Genomic DNA, 16,350 nt, shown 5'->3' with positions numbered 1-16,350 from the left:
AATTAAGTTTTATTGTTGTAGTGAAGTTCTGAGTTGCTCCATATTTACCCAGATTTCCGCAATCTTTTTAGTTTTTGCTATGGTTAGGCAGTGGGGAATAATATGGTTGATCAAACACTACAGAAATCTGAAAAAAAAAAATGGCCCATATTGTGTGTAAGCCCAGAACACACACCTGAGCTATGCAGAATAGTGGCAACTCCCTTGGTGACATGTGTCTTCCAAAAAAGTTGTCGTGTTTTTTTTTTGTTTTTTTTAGGGGAGAGGTATGTGCGAATAAAGAACAAAGTTAGTTATGAAAGTCAAACGTTCCATAAAATAATTCTTCCAGTTGTGGGGATGTGTCCAGGAGTGAGGCAACTATGAAGACGAGCAAATCTATGGGAACTTTGTAAATATACATGCAATTTATTAAAATTACTAAAAAAAAACAAAAAAAAAACAGGTGTCCATATACTCATAGATGGCACTTTGTGAAGCGGTTTTAACGTCTGGTGGCAGCAATGAAGTTTGGGTATTTTACTGTTTGCCAAATGAGTGTATAGTGGAAACTGCAGAAAAATAAAATCAGAACTGTTTGGTAACTGGTACGGTGGTACAGGACACGAGGGCCGGCTCCACCGGCATCTGACGCCGTCCACGGTCCTTCCGGCTGTCATTTTCCTGCTCGTTTATGTCTGTTGTTGTAGATGACGTCGTTACATCCTTCTCTGTTCCGTGCAATTTCAATAGCAAAAAATTGGATTCTGGTAGCTGAAAAAAAAACCAAAAAGGAATTTTTTGGGACTCGACGCAAAATGTTTTTCTTGGGTACAACCTAAAGAAATAGTTGGTTTCTCCTCAGCATCAAGCTACTCCGTTTCAGTTGATGTCATATAGCATAAAATTAAAGATACCCATAGGCAGAAACCGTTCTTGGACTCCTGACCTGTGTCTGCCTCCTGCGTGACACTAATCTGAGTAGCTTGGTGCCAGGAGTGTAGCATGCGGAGGAGGAGGCAGCAAACATCCATTGTTTCCTGTGTCCCCCAATGCAGAGTCAGAGAAAGAATGTAAAAGCCCGATAATATAGGGGGGGGGGGGGGGGGAGTGAGAAATCCCATATATTACCGATTAATGAAATGCTCAGTAATGATCTCTAGAGCTGCTACTTCCACTAGGACACTCGCATCATGTACACAAGATAAAAAGCCTTTGGTTATGGCTGCATTCACATGTCCATGATCTCCAGGCCGCTCACCGGTCTCCTTTCCTGAACTCCACAGCGTCGTAGCTGTTGGTGTTCAAGCTGGGAGATCAGTGGCCGTACATGGACTATAAAATTACATACGGTACCCTAGAAGTGATGCTCTATGGGAGAACCCCTAAGAAGCACTTACCCGTTTATGTCCCTGCCGCTTCACCGCCACCTTTTGCTTAGTGTCCGAATTTATTTACATGACCGCTTTAGTGAGGTCCATAGCACGTGACCGCTGCAGCCAACCACTGGCCTCAGCAGTCTACATGCCTACAGTAGTCATGTGCAATGTCATCACTGGTTGGGAGCAAGTAGGTAATGATTATTACAAATAGCGGATTGATTCATGGGACTCACGTTCAGGTCAGGGACACCTGGTGGCAAGACAACAGGCCCACCAGACCCTTCTGGAGTGGCTCTTAGGGCTACCGCAACGTCATCTGTGCGACTTGATGCATAGATGATATCACGCCAGCACTGGCCAATGAAGAGCCACGCCATATGATTTAGGGGGTCTCCCATATAAGGTATCCCTGAAGTGTATGATGAACCTGAGTCCCAAAAATCGATCCACTCATCTCTACTTATGTTATTTTAAAGCATTACCCGCCTGATAACAGACAACTAGTGATGAGCGAATTAATTCGGATAAGGTGTTATCTGAGCATGCTCGTGTGCTAAGAACGTCTTCAGCATGCTCGAAACATGTTCGAGTCCCCGCTGCATGTTAAGTGAGTGTTCGACAGCCACCACACATGCAGGGTAGGCCTGTTTATTAGACAATCCCTGCATGTGCTGCGCATGTCGAACAGCAGCCGTGGGGACTCTAACATATTATTGGAGCATGCCGAAGATACTCTGTTAGCACCAGAGCATGATCAGATAACACCTTATCCAAATAGGTTCGCTCATCACTAGTAGCGACCAGACTCCTGAAACATAAGTAGAGCGGAATAAGGGAGACAGACGCTCATTATAGATCCCCACTTAAAGGGTTTTTCCCATCTTCAAAACAAAACCGGATTTTTTCTGCAGGAAATCCGCATGCGTTTTTTGGTGCTGATTTTTCACATTTTTTTTTCCCGGAGCTTCCCAATGCATTAAATAGCGGCTAATCCGCAAAATTAATGAACAACTTTTGCACAACATATGCGGAATACATTAAAAATAATGGGATGCATATGTAAGTGGTTTTTTCACGTTTTCATAGCGAAAAAACGTGAAAAATACTGAACGTGTACACACAGCCTAAAAGTTTCAGCCGTTCTTGACATAATAAGCAGTAAATAGCAAAGTTTCTCGTATCTGCAATCGTTACCCATCTATGAAGATGGGAATATTCCTATAACACGCTGACTTTTCATGTCCTGCTGTACTGTCCGTATCTGGGAGGTGTTCGCCGCCGTTTCCCGTGTACCGACAGTATCTGGGAGGTGTACGCCGCCGTTTCCCGTGTACAGACAGTATCTGGGAGGTGTACGCCGCTCTTTCCTGCTGTACCGACAGTATCTGGGAGGTGTACACCGCTGTTTCCCGTGTACAGACAGTATCTGGGAGGTGTATGCCGTAGTTTCCTGCTGTACCGTCAATATCTGGGAGGTGGACGCCGCCGTTTCCCGTGCACGGACAGTATCTGGGAGGTGGACGCCGCCGTTTCCCGTGTACCGACAGTATCTGGGAGGTGTACACCGCCGTTTCCCGTGTACAGACAGTATCTGGGAGGTGTACGCCGCTCTTTCCTGCTGTACCGACAGTATCTGGGAGGTGGACGCCGCCGTTTCCCGTGCACGGACAGTATCTGGGAGGTGTACGCCGCCGTTTCCCGTGCACGGACAGTATCTGGGAGGTGTACGCCGCCGTTTCCCGTGCACGGACAGTATCTGGGAGGTGTACGCCGCCGTTTCCTGCTGTACCGACAGTATCTGGGAGGTGTACGCCGCTGTTTCCTGCTGTACCGACAGTATCTGGGAGGTGTACGCCGCTGTTTCCTGCTGTACCGACAGTATCTGGGAGGTGTACGCCGCCGTTTCCCGTGTACAGACAGTATCTGGGAGGTGTACGCCGCCGTTTCCCGTGCACGGACAGTATCTGGGAGGTGTACACCACCGTTTCCCGTGCACGGACAGTATCTGGGAGGTGTACGCCGCCGTTTCCCGTGCACGGACAGTATCTGGGAGGTGTACGCCGCTGTCTCCTAGACACTTACAGAAGATGGTATTCTCCTCTGTATACTCCTGGCTGCTGTCCAGTCTTAACAAGGTCCCGTAGTTAAAATCTTCCACTTGATTCTCAAACTGCATGCAGAATGGCCGCCATTTCTGTGAATGTTATAAGGCACGGTCATTGTCATGCAGGAAAGAAAAGGAAGAACAAAAAAAAAAACCCATGGAAGATGTTACTCATTTACCTCTTTGGCTGCAGGAGACTTCAGATCTTCGGGGTCGATCACGTCAATACGCAGATCAGGAAATTCTGTTCGGAAAGCTGTGTAGATCCCGTCATCTAAACGGGTCAGTTTCAAGAGGCGAGGGTCAACGGAGGATATAAGCTGGGGGCGACAATGTAAGAGCACGACTACTGACCTGGGATTATGGCTACTGCTCATTATTCATTTCATGCATCAAGCGGGAACTGACCCTCGTTAAGAAAAAAAAAAAAAATGATCTACCCATTTTATGCAGTGATTTAGACAGGCCAAGAAACACTCGTCTCCTAATAATCTGTCTGTCTAAATGGGAAATCATTGTTCTGCTCAGAAGTGCTGTCAGTCGCTCCAAACAGGCCATCAAAAGGGATATCCAGGGCTTTGTGAAAATAATGTGTTCAAGCTCGGGCAGGTAGTTGCCTGTTATGCCTGGCCAACTAGTCGCCAGCACAGACCGTTCCTGCCGTTAGATTCTGCTGGCGTCACGTCAACAGAGCAGCAGCTTCTCTTCCGCTCCGTCGACAGGACGTGATAGCTGACTTACATTGAAGTACACCTCTGCGTGCTGATACGCCTTCATGGCCCAGACCATCTCCACGTTGGGCTGCAAAATAAAAGACGTATTATTTATGGAGGCCCAGCTTTTTCTGCGCCACTTGCAGTAACTCATTGTTCATGGGTAGACTACATGTTTGTTTTTTTTTCTGATTGTTCTATATATCTGTTTGGTGGTATCAAGCCGGGCACAAGGCCGGCAACTTATTAAGGAAAACAGTCATGTAGAATAACTAAGATCGTTATTATCCACAGGTCCAGCACTAACTCTCCACCGCCGCTCCTGTCTCTGTGTAATGGCTGCAGTGGTGGCGCCACATCACCTCTGTGACGAATCACTGTGCTCAGCGGCCTTACTAACGAGGTATGTTAAAGGGGCTGTCCAACCCTAGGCTGCATTGTGCGCTGTGAAGATTCTCCATGACCACAAGTGTGCGATTTGCATACGTGCAGACTAGACGTGGCCATTGAGTGAGGCCGGACATGTCTAGTCGGAATGTGACTAGAAGTATACAAATCGATTACCTGTGGTCACATGACCGGCTGACCGCCAGTACCAAAAAATCCTCAAAACAAGCAGTGCGCACCCTGTGAGGATTCACAAGTCTCCAGTCACATAAAGTGACTGCAGACTTGTACCTGGGGCCAGACAACCTATATAACAGGTCCTAACTAGTGATGAGTGAACGTGCTGGGATAAGGTGTCGTCGGAGCACTGGTGCTAACAGAGTGACTTTGGCGTGCTCGAATAATATTTTAGAGTCCTCGCGTTTGGATGTCTTGCGAGTGTTTGACATCCACAACACATACAGGGATTGTCTAACAAACAGGCTTACCATGCATGGGTTGTGGCTGTCGAACAGCCGCGAGGACTAAAACATAGTTTTTGAGCACGCTGAAAACACTGTTAGCACTTGAGCATGCTCAGATAACACCATATTCCAGCACGTTCGCTCATCACTAGTCCTAACCAACAGAAAAGTAAGACCACGATAAACTAGCAAATCCGTCCCCTGTACAGAAGAAGCACGTCCTGATTACTACACACTTACGTCATTGCCGTAAGATTCTGCAGGAAGAGACAGCGCCTCCGCCACGGACATCGCTTCTGCTGCTCCCTGGAAAACAAAAGGAAAAAATAAGACTTGTAAGATACTTTCCTAATGTCTGTTATTTTTGTTATACAGTGAATCCAGTGTAAAGTATGAGCACCCTCCTCCCCAAATGAACAAGAAGAAAAAAAAAAAAGTGCACTTATGGCGGATGTCACCCTGCTTTGTGACGAGTGAAATCTGCAGCAAAAACCTGCCCCGATCTCACATCCACATCTCCAGACCGGTGCAGATGAGAATTATTATTTATTTTCCATCTCATCTGTGCTGCTAGTACAGTGATACGTTACAGATCACACACCAGGGTAAGTGTGCAGCGCCTCCGCCCCGTGTCGACATACACTGGTCCTTGCACACAGCCAGGGATAAACTTTCAGCCCAACTTACAACCCGGCACATTTTTGGGAGGTTCCATTTTATATTAAATGAGGCATCTGCTAACATTTTTTTGTGCTTCCCGTTATGATATTTCAAGCATATATTATTTATTGTTTTTCATAAAGTGACTTTCTATTAACATTTTGCTTTTTTCAATTTTTTTTTATAACGGCTCTTGACATTTTTCGTGTTTTCCAGACTTGTGTTTTGTTTTTTGTTTTTTTGTTTTTTTTTAATCTATTAATCAGTTAATTAAAACGCTAGCGGTATTTTGTTTTTTCCTATAATTGAAAAATGCTGAGAAAACATTCAAAAAAGAAGCCTTTTAGCCATCCCATTGACAGAGTGTCTTCACTTAGGGCAACCCCTGCACAACGGTCGGGCACTTCTGTTAGACGCTTGGCGTCTCTGAAAGACTGAAGATATGAACAGCAATGTCATTTTCCCATACAAATTCCTACACAAGGAAGATATTATTTTGATACCAACATTTTTTTTTTAACTAAGTTGGCAGAGAGGGAGCGCGGCCCGCAGAGAGTGAGGGCGGCCCGCAGAGAGTGAGGGCGGCCCGCAGAGAGTGAGGGCGGCCCGCAGAGAGTGAGGGCGGCCCGCAGAGAGTGAGGGCGCACAAAGAGCGAGCGCGGCCCGCAGAGAGTGAGGGCGCACAAAGAGCGGGAGCGCGGCCCGCAGAGAGTGAGGGCGGCCCGCAGAGAGTGAGGGCGGCCCGCAGAGAGTGAGGGCGGCCCGCAGAGAGTGAGGGCGGCCCGCAGAGAGTGAGGGCGGCCCGCAGAGAGTGAGGGCGGCCCGCAGAGAGTGAGGGCGGCCCGCAGAGAGTGAGGGCGGCCCGCAGAGAGTGAGGGCGCACAAAGAGCGGGAGAGCGGCCCGCAGAGAGTGAGGGCGGCCCGCAGAGAGTGAGGGCGGCCCGCAGAGAGTGAGGGCGCACAAAGAGCGGGAGCGCGGCCCGCAGAGAGTGAGGGCGGCCCGCAGAGAGTGAGGGCGGCCCGCAGAGAGTGAGGGCGGCCCGCAGAGAGTGAGGGCGGCCCGCAGAGAGTGAGGGCGGCCCGCAGAGAGTGAGGGCGGCCCGCAGAGAGTGAGGGCGCACAAAGAGCGGGAGCGCGGCCCGCAGAGAGTGAGGGCGGCCCGCAGAGAGTGAGGGCGCACAAAGAGCGGGAGCGCGGCCCGCAGAGAGTGAGGGCGGCCCGCAGAGAGTGAGGGCGCACAAAGAGCGGGAGCGCGGCCCGCAGAGAGTGAGGGCGGCCCGCAGAGAGTGAGGGCGCACAAAGAGCGGGAGCGCGGCCCGCAGAGAGTGAGGGCGGCCCGCAGAGAGTGAGGGTGCACAAAGAGCGGGAGCGCGGCCCGCAGAGAGTGATGGCGGCCCGCAGGGTGGGAGGGCGCACAAGGAGCAGGAGGGCGACCCGCAGAGAGTGAGGGCGGTCCTCAGAGACTGAGGGGGGCCCGCAGAGAGTGAGGGCGGTCCGTGATTGAGGGGGGCCCGCAGAGTGGGAGGGCGCACAAAGAGCAGGAGGGCGACCCGCAGAGAGTGAGGGCGGTCCGCAGAGACTGAGGGGGGCCCGCAGAGTGGGAGCGCAGCTCGGTACAAGGCCAAAAATCAACCTCTCATTGTGAACAGAGGGGTTTTGTTTGCTGGATTCATGAAATAAATCCTAGATCACCGATAACTTGTGGCGCCTTTATCGTCTGCACTGTATGGCAGCACTCTGCCCCATCATGGCAGCGCTCTGCCCCACCATGGCAGCGCTGCAGAATATGTTGGCGCTACATAAATAAAATTATTATCATGGCGCCATACAGAGGAGACGGCACCCAGCGCAGATTCCTGGGGTCTCTCAGCATTTTTGCTCACCACAGAAAACTATGGCAGCGATACTGCACAACCAGTGTGAATACTCTGCTCCTGTGCATTTCTATAGGGTTCACGTCTCCTGGGGAACAACACGTCTCAGAATTGCACTGGGGGAACACGTGTCTCTGATCACCCCAGCATGGCTGCGGTACAGCTATGACACACGCCACAATGATGCCCTCTGCAGAGACGCCAGGCTACGAGAACAAATGACCATGACAAAAGTTATACATTCTCACCAGCGAACTCAAGCCACCCAGTTCTCCCGGCGCCGCCATCTTGGTACTCTCTGTGCAGTGTTCTGCCCTTTCCTCTCTCAACCGGAAGTGATTCTCTTCTCATCATGCTGAAGCCTGTTCCGCCATCGATACTCTTCCATGCGTAGTACGCATGCGCACAGGTAGTTCACTGGTAGGCTCGCCGCTGAAAACTTGTGACAATCGGCCTAGCCAATGATAGTCCAAGCAATTGAGCGGTTGCTGTGGAAACCAGGGCAGTTTTTCTTTGTAGAGTCAGTGGTGCGGTGCGGTCACGTGATGAGGAGCGGAGGTTTCCCGCCTTTTGTGCGCCTTTTACCTCACGCGCTGTGATTGACGCATAAAATATAAATGGCGCTATTTTAGTGGCAATGGTTTCTGCTGGGAACACTTTGTTTTTGTTTTTTTGTTTTTTGTAATCATCATATATGGCCTCGTTCACACGTTTTTTTGTGCATTTTTTTTAAGCCTGTATAAAAAGACATACATTTTACGAGACTTGCAATTGTTTTTAGTTATTTATTTAGTTATATCTATCCATAAATCACACATGGTCTCGTTCTGTGACATTTGATAGCCCTGAGTCTGTAAAAATCCCACCGTTTATTTTAGAGCATTACGATTCCTATGTGGGAAACTCCATATACATTTTTTTTTTTTTAAATAAAATTGATGTTTTTTGTCACCTTATGATCAAAACGCCGTACGCAGTCTTAGCTTCTTCTGTAGCAATTCTGAAGCATATTTTCTGCACATATTTTTGTGCTTGAAAAATGCAACATTTTTCAGTAGCGTCCGTGTTGCTTAATTTTTTCCCTATTTTATATTTGGTGTTTTTTTTTTGTTTTTTCAAGACGCAGCCTATTCATTACTTCGGCATATCTGCAGCGATTTTACTGAATTTTTTACCCATTACGATCTTCATGTGTAAAAAGGCGCACTTATATAGTGCCATTAACTCCACAAGTGCTTTACAGACATCGTTGTCCCAATTAGGGCTCACAACCTAAATTCCCTGTCAGTATGGCTTTGGAGTGTGGGAGGAAACCGGAGAACCCGGAGGAAACCCGCGCAAACACGGGGAGAACATACAAACTCCTTGCAGATGTTGTCCTTGGTGGGATCTGAACCCAGGACTCCAGCGCTGCAAGGCTGCAGTGCTAACCACTACGCCACCCTGCCACATAATGCGGGTCTTAGCCCCTTCACGACCTCGGATGTGTAGGTATGGAGATCATGATTTATGCTACACAGCCCTGCCATGTGTAGCACAGGCGATCGAATGATCCCAGCTTCAAGTCTCCTAAGGCCACATTCACACGCTCCTTTTTGTCCCGCGGGTTCTCCCGCAGCGGATTTGATAAATCTGCAGGGCAAACCCGCTGCGGTTATCCCTGCAGATTTATCGCGGTTTGTCCTGCGGGTTCCGCTGCGGGATTTTACCCCTACTATTGATGCCGCATATGCAGCAATATGCAGCATCAATAGTAGTGTTAAAAATAATAAAATAATGATATACTCACCCTCTGACGTCCCGATCTCCTCGGCGCTGCAGGCGGTCCGGTTCCAAAGATGCTGTGCGACCAGGACCTTCGTGACGTCACGGTCATGTGACCGCGACGTCACCGAAGGTCCTGGTCGCATAGCAAACCTGAGACCGGACGGCCGCGTGCAGCGCTGAGACTTCCGAGGGTGAGTATACATGATTTTGTTTTTTTTTTTCGTTTTTTTTTAATACAAATATGGTTCCTGGGGCCTGGAGGAGAGCCTCCTCTCCTCCACCCCGGGTATAACCCACACATTATCCGCTTACTTCCCGCATGGTGTGCACAGCCCCATGCGGGAAGTAAGCGGATCAATGCATTTCTATGGGTGCAGAATCGCTGCGATTCTGCACAAAGAAGTGACATGGTCCTTCTTAATTTCCGCAGCGATTCTGCGCGGTTTTTTTCGTGTTTTTCCGCATCATGTGCACTGCGGTTTCTGTTTTCCATAGGGTAACATTGTATGTACCCTGCATGGAAAACAGCTGCGGACCCGCAGCGGCAAAATCGCCGCGGTTCCACAGTAAAAACCGCATAGTGTGAACATGGCCTAAGGAGACTATTGAAGTAAGCAAAAAAAAAGTTAAAATCACCCCCCTTTTGCCCGATTCAAAATAAAACAATTAAAAACAATACACACATTTGGTATTGCTGCATTCAGAAACGCCAGATCCTTTAAAATATAAAGTAAATTAATCCGATAGGTAAACGGCCTAATGAAAAAAAATATATAGATGCCAGAATTAAGTTTTTTGGGTCACTGCAACATTGCAATAAAAGGCGATCAAAACATCATATCTACCCCAAAATGGTATCACTAAACAAAGTTTTAAAAAAAAAGTAATCAACCACATCCCAAAACATAGAAACATTTTAAGTTGTTTTTTTTTACAAACATTGGATATTTCATCGCTTAACCCCTTTCCAAATTTGGGCGTAATAATACGCCAATGTCGGACAACCTCCCTTTGATTTGGGCTTCGGCACGGAGCCCACATCTTTCCCGGCACATGTCAGCTGTTTTGTACAGCTTTCATGTGCCTCTAAGGCTAAGTACACATTAGTGTTTCTGTGCGCAGCATATCATCTGCATGAGCAAACGCATTTAAAAGCATGCTTACGCTGCATTTTTTATCCACATCATCTTACGCATGATGCAAAAAAACCACTGCATGTGCATGCAGTTGTATGTGTTTTGGCATATGTTTGCGTTGTGTATGCGCATGCGTTCGATATTTCCTGGAGAACGGACAATGCGTTTCCAGTAGAATTTCCTTGACACAAGCCACACACAATGGGCGTGTCTCATGGGAATTCTATATATACACTCTACACAGATGCAATCCTCATCTTTTGGTGCTGTATCCAGCTGCAAGATGGATTTTAGCGTGGAGAGCTGCAATTTTAATCTTGATTTGTCATTGAAATTGGCTTTTGCATTTGCTGTGGTGTCACGTACCCACTTCTCAGCACGCGACTTGGGGTTCCACCTGCAAGGGTTAGTCTATCTCCCCTCTCTCAGTCCAGCATTCAACTTCTGTCCTATGCTGTAATGGGAGCATAAATCACACACCGACCCAGGCCACACACCCGCTCATACACGCTGCCACCACTCACTGAACACACGGGCGATGAGTCCCGGAAATATTACTACTACTGTCTGCCAATCATAAGGCTATGGATTCTTTAGAACATGCAAGGCTCAACTTATTAAAGTTTTAACCCCTTTACCCCCAAGGGTGGTTTGCACGTTAATGACCGGGCCAATTTTTACAATTCTGACCACTGTCCCTTTATGAGGTTATAACTCTGGAACGCTTCAACGGATCCCAGTGATTCTGAAATTGTTTTCTCGTGACATATTGTACTTCATGACAATGGTAAAAATTCTTTGATAGTACCTGCATTTATTTGTGAAAAAAACGGAAATATGGCGAAAATTATGAAAATTTTGCAATTTTCCAACTTTGAATTTTTATGCAATTAAATCACAGAGATATGTCACACAAAATACTTAATAAGTAACATTTCCCACATGTCTACTTTACATCAGCACAATTTTGGAACCAAAATTTTCTTTTGTTAGGGAGTTATAAGGGTTAAAAGTTGACCAGCAATTTCTCATTTCTACAACACCATTTTTTTTTAGGGACCACATCTCATTTGAAGTCATTTTGAGGGGTCTATATGATAGAAAATACCCAAGTGTGACACCATTCTAAAAACTACACCCCTCAAGGTGCTCAAAACCATATTCAAGAAGTTTATTAACCCTTCTGGTGCTTCACAGGAATTTTTTGAATGTTTAAATAAAAATGAACATTTAACTTTTTTTCACAAAAAATTAAATTCAGCTCCAATTTGTTTTATTTTACCAAGGGTAACAGGAGAAAATGGACACCAAACATTGTTGTACAATTTGTCCTGAGTACGACAATACCCCACATGTGGGGGTAAACCACTGTTTGGGCGCATGGCAGAGCTCGGAAGCGAAAAAGGGCAATTTGACTTTTCAATGCAAAATTGACTGGAATTGAGATGGGACGCCATGTTTCGTTTGGAGAGCCCCTGATGTGCCTAAACATTGAAGCCCCCCACAAGTGACACCATTTTGGAAAGTAGACCCCCTAAGGAACTTATCTAGAGGTGTGGTGAGCACTTTGACCCACCAAGTGCTTCACAGAAGTTTATAATGTAGAACCGTAAAAATAAAAAATCATATTTTTTCACAAAAATTAACTTTCCGCACCCAATTTTTTATTTTCCCAAGGGTAAGAGAAGAAATTGGACCCCAAAAGTTGTTGTACAATTTGTCCTGAGTACGCTGATACCCCATATGTGGGAGTAAACCACTGTATGGGCGGATGGGAGAGCTCGGAAGGGAAGGAGCGCCGTTTGACTTTTCAATGCAAAATTGACAGGAATTGAGATGGGACGCCATGTTGCGTTTGGAGAGTCCCTGATGTGCCTAAACATTGAAACCCCCACAAGTGACACCATTTTGGAAAGTAGACCCCCTAAGGAACTTATCTAGAGGTGTGGTGAGCACTTTGACCCGCCAAGTGCTTCACAGAAGTTTATAATGCAGAGCCGTAAAAATAAAACAAAAAATTTTTCCCACAAAAATTATTTTTTTAGCCCCCAGTTTTGTATTTTCCCGAGGGTAACAGGAGAAAGTGGACCCCAAAATTTGTTGCCCAATTTGTCCTGAGTGCGATGATACACCATATGTGGGGGGAACCACTGTTTGGGCGCATGGGAGGGTTCGGAAGGGAAGAAGTGCCATTTGAATGCAGACTTAGATGGAATGGTCTGCAGGTGTCACATTGCGTTTGCAGAGCCCCTAATGTACCGAAACAGTAGAAACCCCCCACAAGTGACACCATTTTGGAAACTAGACCCCCTAAGGAACTTATCTAGATGTGTTGTGAGAGCTTTGAACCCCCAAGTGTTTCACTACAGTTTGTAACGCAGAGCCGTGAAAATTAAAAAAAAAATCTTTCCCCCAAAAATTATTTTTTAGCCCCCAGTTTTGTATTTTCCCGAGGGTAAGAGAAGAAATTTGACCCCAAAAGTTGTTGTCCAATTTGTCCTGAGTACGCTGATACCCCATATGTTGGGGGGAACCACCGTTTGGGCGCATGGGAGGGCTCGGAAGGGAAGGAGTGCCATTTGGAATGCAGACTTAGATGGAATGGTCTGCAGGCGTCACATTGCGTTTGCAGAACCCCTAATGTACCTAAACAGTAGAAATCCCCCACAAGTGACCCCATATTGGAAACTAGACCCCCCATGGAACTTATCTAGATGTGTTGTGAGAACTTTGAACCCCCAAGTGTTTCACTACAGTTTATAACGCAGAGCCGTGAAAATAAAAAATCTTTTTTTCCCACAAAAATTATTTTTAGCCTCCAGTTTTGTATTTTCCCAAGGGTAACAGAAGAAATTGGACCCCAAAAGTTGTTGTCCTATTTGTCCTGAGTACGCTGATACCCCATATGTTGGGGTAAACCCCTGTTTGGGCACACGGGAGAGCTCGGAAGGGAAGAAGCACTGTTTTACTTTTTCAACGCAGAATTGGCTGGAATTGAGATCGGACGCCATGTCACGTTTGGAAAGCCCCTGATGTGCCTAAACAGTGGAAACCCCCCAATTATAACTGAAACCCTAATCCAAACACACCCCTAACCCTAATCCCAACAGTAACCCTAACCACACCTCTAACCCTGACACACCCCTAACCCTAATCCCAACCCTATTCCCAACTGTAAATGTAATCTAAACCCTAACCGTAACTTTAGCCCCAACCCTAACTGTAGCCTTAACCCTAACCCTAGCCCTAACCCTAATCCTAACCCTAGCCCTAACCCTAGCCCTAACCCTAGCCCTAACCCTAGCCCTAACCCTAACCCTAGCCCTAACCCTAACCCTAGCCCTAACCCTAGCCCTAACCCTAGCCCTAACCCTAGCCCTAATGGAAAAATGGAAATAAATACTTTTTTTAATTTTTCCCTAACTAAGGGGGTGATGAAGGGGGGTTTGATTTACTTTTATAGCGGGTTTTTTAGCGGATTTTTATGATTGGCAGCCGTCACACACTGAAAGACGCTTTTTATTGCAAAATATATTTTTTGCGTTACCACATTTTGAGAGCTATAATTTTTCCATATTTTGGTTCACAGAGTCATGTGAGGTCTTGTTTTTTGCGGGACGAGTTGATGTTTCTATTGGTAACATTTTCGGGCACGTTACATTTTTTGATCGCTTTTTATTCCGATTTTTGTGAGGCAGAATGACCAAAAACCAGCTATTCATGAATTTCTTTTGGGGGAGGCATTTATACCGTTCCGCGTTTGGTAAAATTGATAAATCAGTTTTATTCTTCGGGTCAGTATGATTACAGCGACACCTCATTTATATAATTTTTTTATGTTTTGGCGCTTTTATACGATAAAAACTATTTTATAGAAAAAATAATTATTTTTGCATCGCTTTATTCTCAGGACTATAACTTTTTTTTTTTTTTGCTGATGATGCTGTATGGCGGCTCGTTTTTTGCGGGACAAGATGACGCTTTCAGCGGTATCATGGTTATTTATATCTGTCTTTTTGATCGCGTGTTATTCCACTTTTTGTTTGGCGGTATGATAATAAAGCGTTGTTTTTTGCCTCGTTTTTTTTTTTTTCTTACGGTGTTTACTGAAGGGGTTAACTAGTGGGCCAGTTTTATAGGTCGGGCCGTTACGGATGCGGCGATACTAAATATGTGTACTTTTATTGGTTTTTTTTTTATTTAGATAAAGAAATGTATTTAGGGGAATAATATATATATATATTTTTCATTATTTAGGAATATTTTTTTTTATTTTTTTTTTACACATTTTGAAACATTTTTTTTACTTTTTTACATTGTCCCAGGGGGGGACATCACAGATCAGTGATCTGACAGTTTGCACAGCACTCTGTCAGATCACCGATCTGAGAGCAGTGCAGGCTGCTTCACAGTGCCTGCTCTGAGCAGGCTCTGTGAAGCCACCTCCCTCCCTACAGGACCCGGATCCGCGGCCATCTTGGATCCGGGCCTGGAACAAGCAGGGAGGGAGGTAAGACCCTCGCAGCAACGCGATCACATCGCGTTGCTGCGGGGGGCTCAGGGAAGCCCGCAGGGAGCCCCCTCCCTGCGCGATGCTTCCCTATACCGCCGGCACATCGCAATCATGTTTGATCGTGGTGTGCCGTGGGTTAATGTGCCGGGAGCGGTCCGTGACCGCTCCTGGCACATAGTGCCGGATGTCAGCTGCGATAGGCAGCTGACACCCGGCCGCGATCGGCCGCGCTCCCCCCGTGAGCGCCACCGATCGCGCTGGACGTACTATCCCGTCCGTGGTCATGGGGGCCCACTCCACCTCGACGGGATAGTACGTCCCATGTCAGAAAGGGGTTAATCTTTAATAGAAAAGGTACAGTGCTTACAATGAAAAGGGTATAAAATGGAAATGGAAATAAAAAGTGACATACAAGTATGCAAAACAGTTATAAAATAAACGAGAGAAAACTTACAGAAATATCTAACTTTTTAGTCTGCATTCTGCTCCCTGAGGGGGGACGAATATGGAATGAAACACATCAGCTTGGCTGTCCCTCAATCTGTGAACCTCAGTTCTATGTGTACAGGCCTAATTTATAGTTACCTCGGAGGTCAGATTTGTAGACGAACCTCTCCAGGGAATTCATGTTCTGAATCCCAGCCCCCACATCTAGTAACAGATCAGCCTCCCCCGCTTCAGGGAGACTACAGACAGGTAAGACACAGGTCTCCCTGTCATGATGAGCCTTCAACATATTTACATGGAATACTTTCTGACGCTTTGCATTCTCATCTAGGGTCACCACATAATTAACATAATTTAGCCGCTTGTGTACAGTGTATGGTCCCTCCCATGCGGCCTGCAATTTATTCTGTAACATAGGGACCAACACCCAAACCTTCTGCCCCCCCCCCCCCCTCGTAGGCCCTCAGTCTGGCATTACGGTCACACCAAACTTTCTGGTTGATTTGGGCCTGGGTCACGTTCTCATGGGCCAGGTTGCTCAGTTTTTGCATTCTTTCTCTGAGCCGCAGTACATATTCAACCACTGAAACTCCCGTAGTTTTGGGGTCATCCTCCCAACAGTCCTTTTATCAAATCAAGTGGCCCCCTGACCCTCCTCCCATAAACCAGTTCAAAAGGGGAGAATCCTGTAGACGCCTGGTTTACCTCTCTGTACGCAAACAACAGATGGGGGAGGTACCGCTCCAAATCTCTGCCTTCAGTCTCCACCAGCATTTTCAGTATTTGCTTTAATGTCCGGTTAAAACGCTAGCAGAGTCCAATGTTTTGGGGATGATAGACGCAAAATGCTGCACTGGTATTTTCTTACAGAGGCTTTCCATGAGACTGGACATGAATTGGGTTCCCCGATCAGGTAACATTTCC

At 46.6% G+C, this 16,350-nt stretch overlaps 1 protein-coding gene across 1 annotated transcript; it reads right to left on the bottom strand.

Annotated features, from left to right (window-relative positions):
* Nucleotides 1-384: 384 nt before the first annotated feature.
* PBDC1 (polysaccharide biosynthesis domain containing 1) lies at nt 385-7,880 on the bottom strand. Its single transcript, XM_069766998.1, has 6 exons — nt 7,812-7,880; nt 5,270-5,335; nt 4,207-4,266; nt 3,645-3,785; nt 3,444-3,555; nt 385-753 (listed from the first exon to the last, which is right to left on the bottom strand). Exons 1-6 carry the CDS (start codon nt 7,848-7,850, stop codon nt 656-658), a joined length of 516 nt encoding a protein of 171 aa, XP_069623099.1. The 5' UTR covers nt 7,851-7,880; the 3' UTR covers nt 385-655.
* Between the last annotated feature and the right edge of the window lie 8,470 nt (nt 7,881-16,350).

Source organism: Ranitomeya imitator, chromosome 4 (genome assembly GCF_032444005.1).
Source record: "Ranitomeya imitator isolate aRanImi1 chromosome 4, aRanImi1.pri, whole genome shotgun sequence".
Classification (NCBI taxonomy): Eukaryota; Metazoa; Chordata; class Amphibia; order Anura; family Dendrobatidae; genus Ranitomeya; species Ranitomeya imitator.
The sequence above is the reverse complement of the archived record's forward strand: the minus strand, read 5'-3'. Positions and strand labels throughout refer to the sequence as shown.

Coding starts and splice junctions, on each gene's coding strand:
- PBDC1 (XM_069766998.1), bottom strand. CDS start 7,850: ATGGCGGCGCCGGGAGAACTGGGTGGCTTGAGTTCGCTG. Junction 4,267..5,269: donor CAGAATCTTACGGCAATGAC/GTAAGTGTGTAG, acceptor TTTATTTTGCAG/CCCAACGTGGAGATGGTCTG. Junction 3,786..4,206: donor ACGCAGAGGTGTACTTCAAT/GTAAGTCAGCTA, acceptor TGTCGCCCCCAG/CTTATATCCTCCGTTGACCC.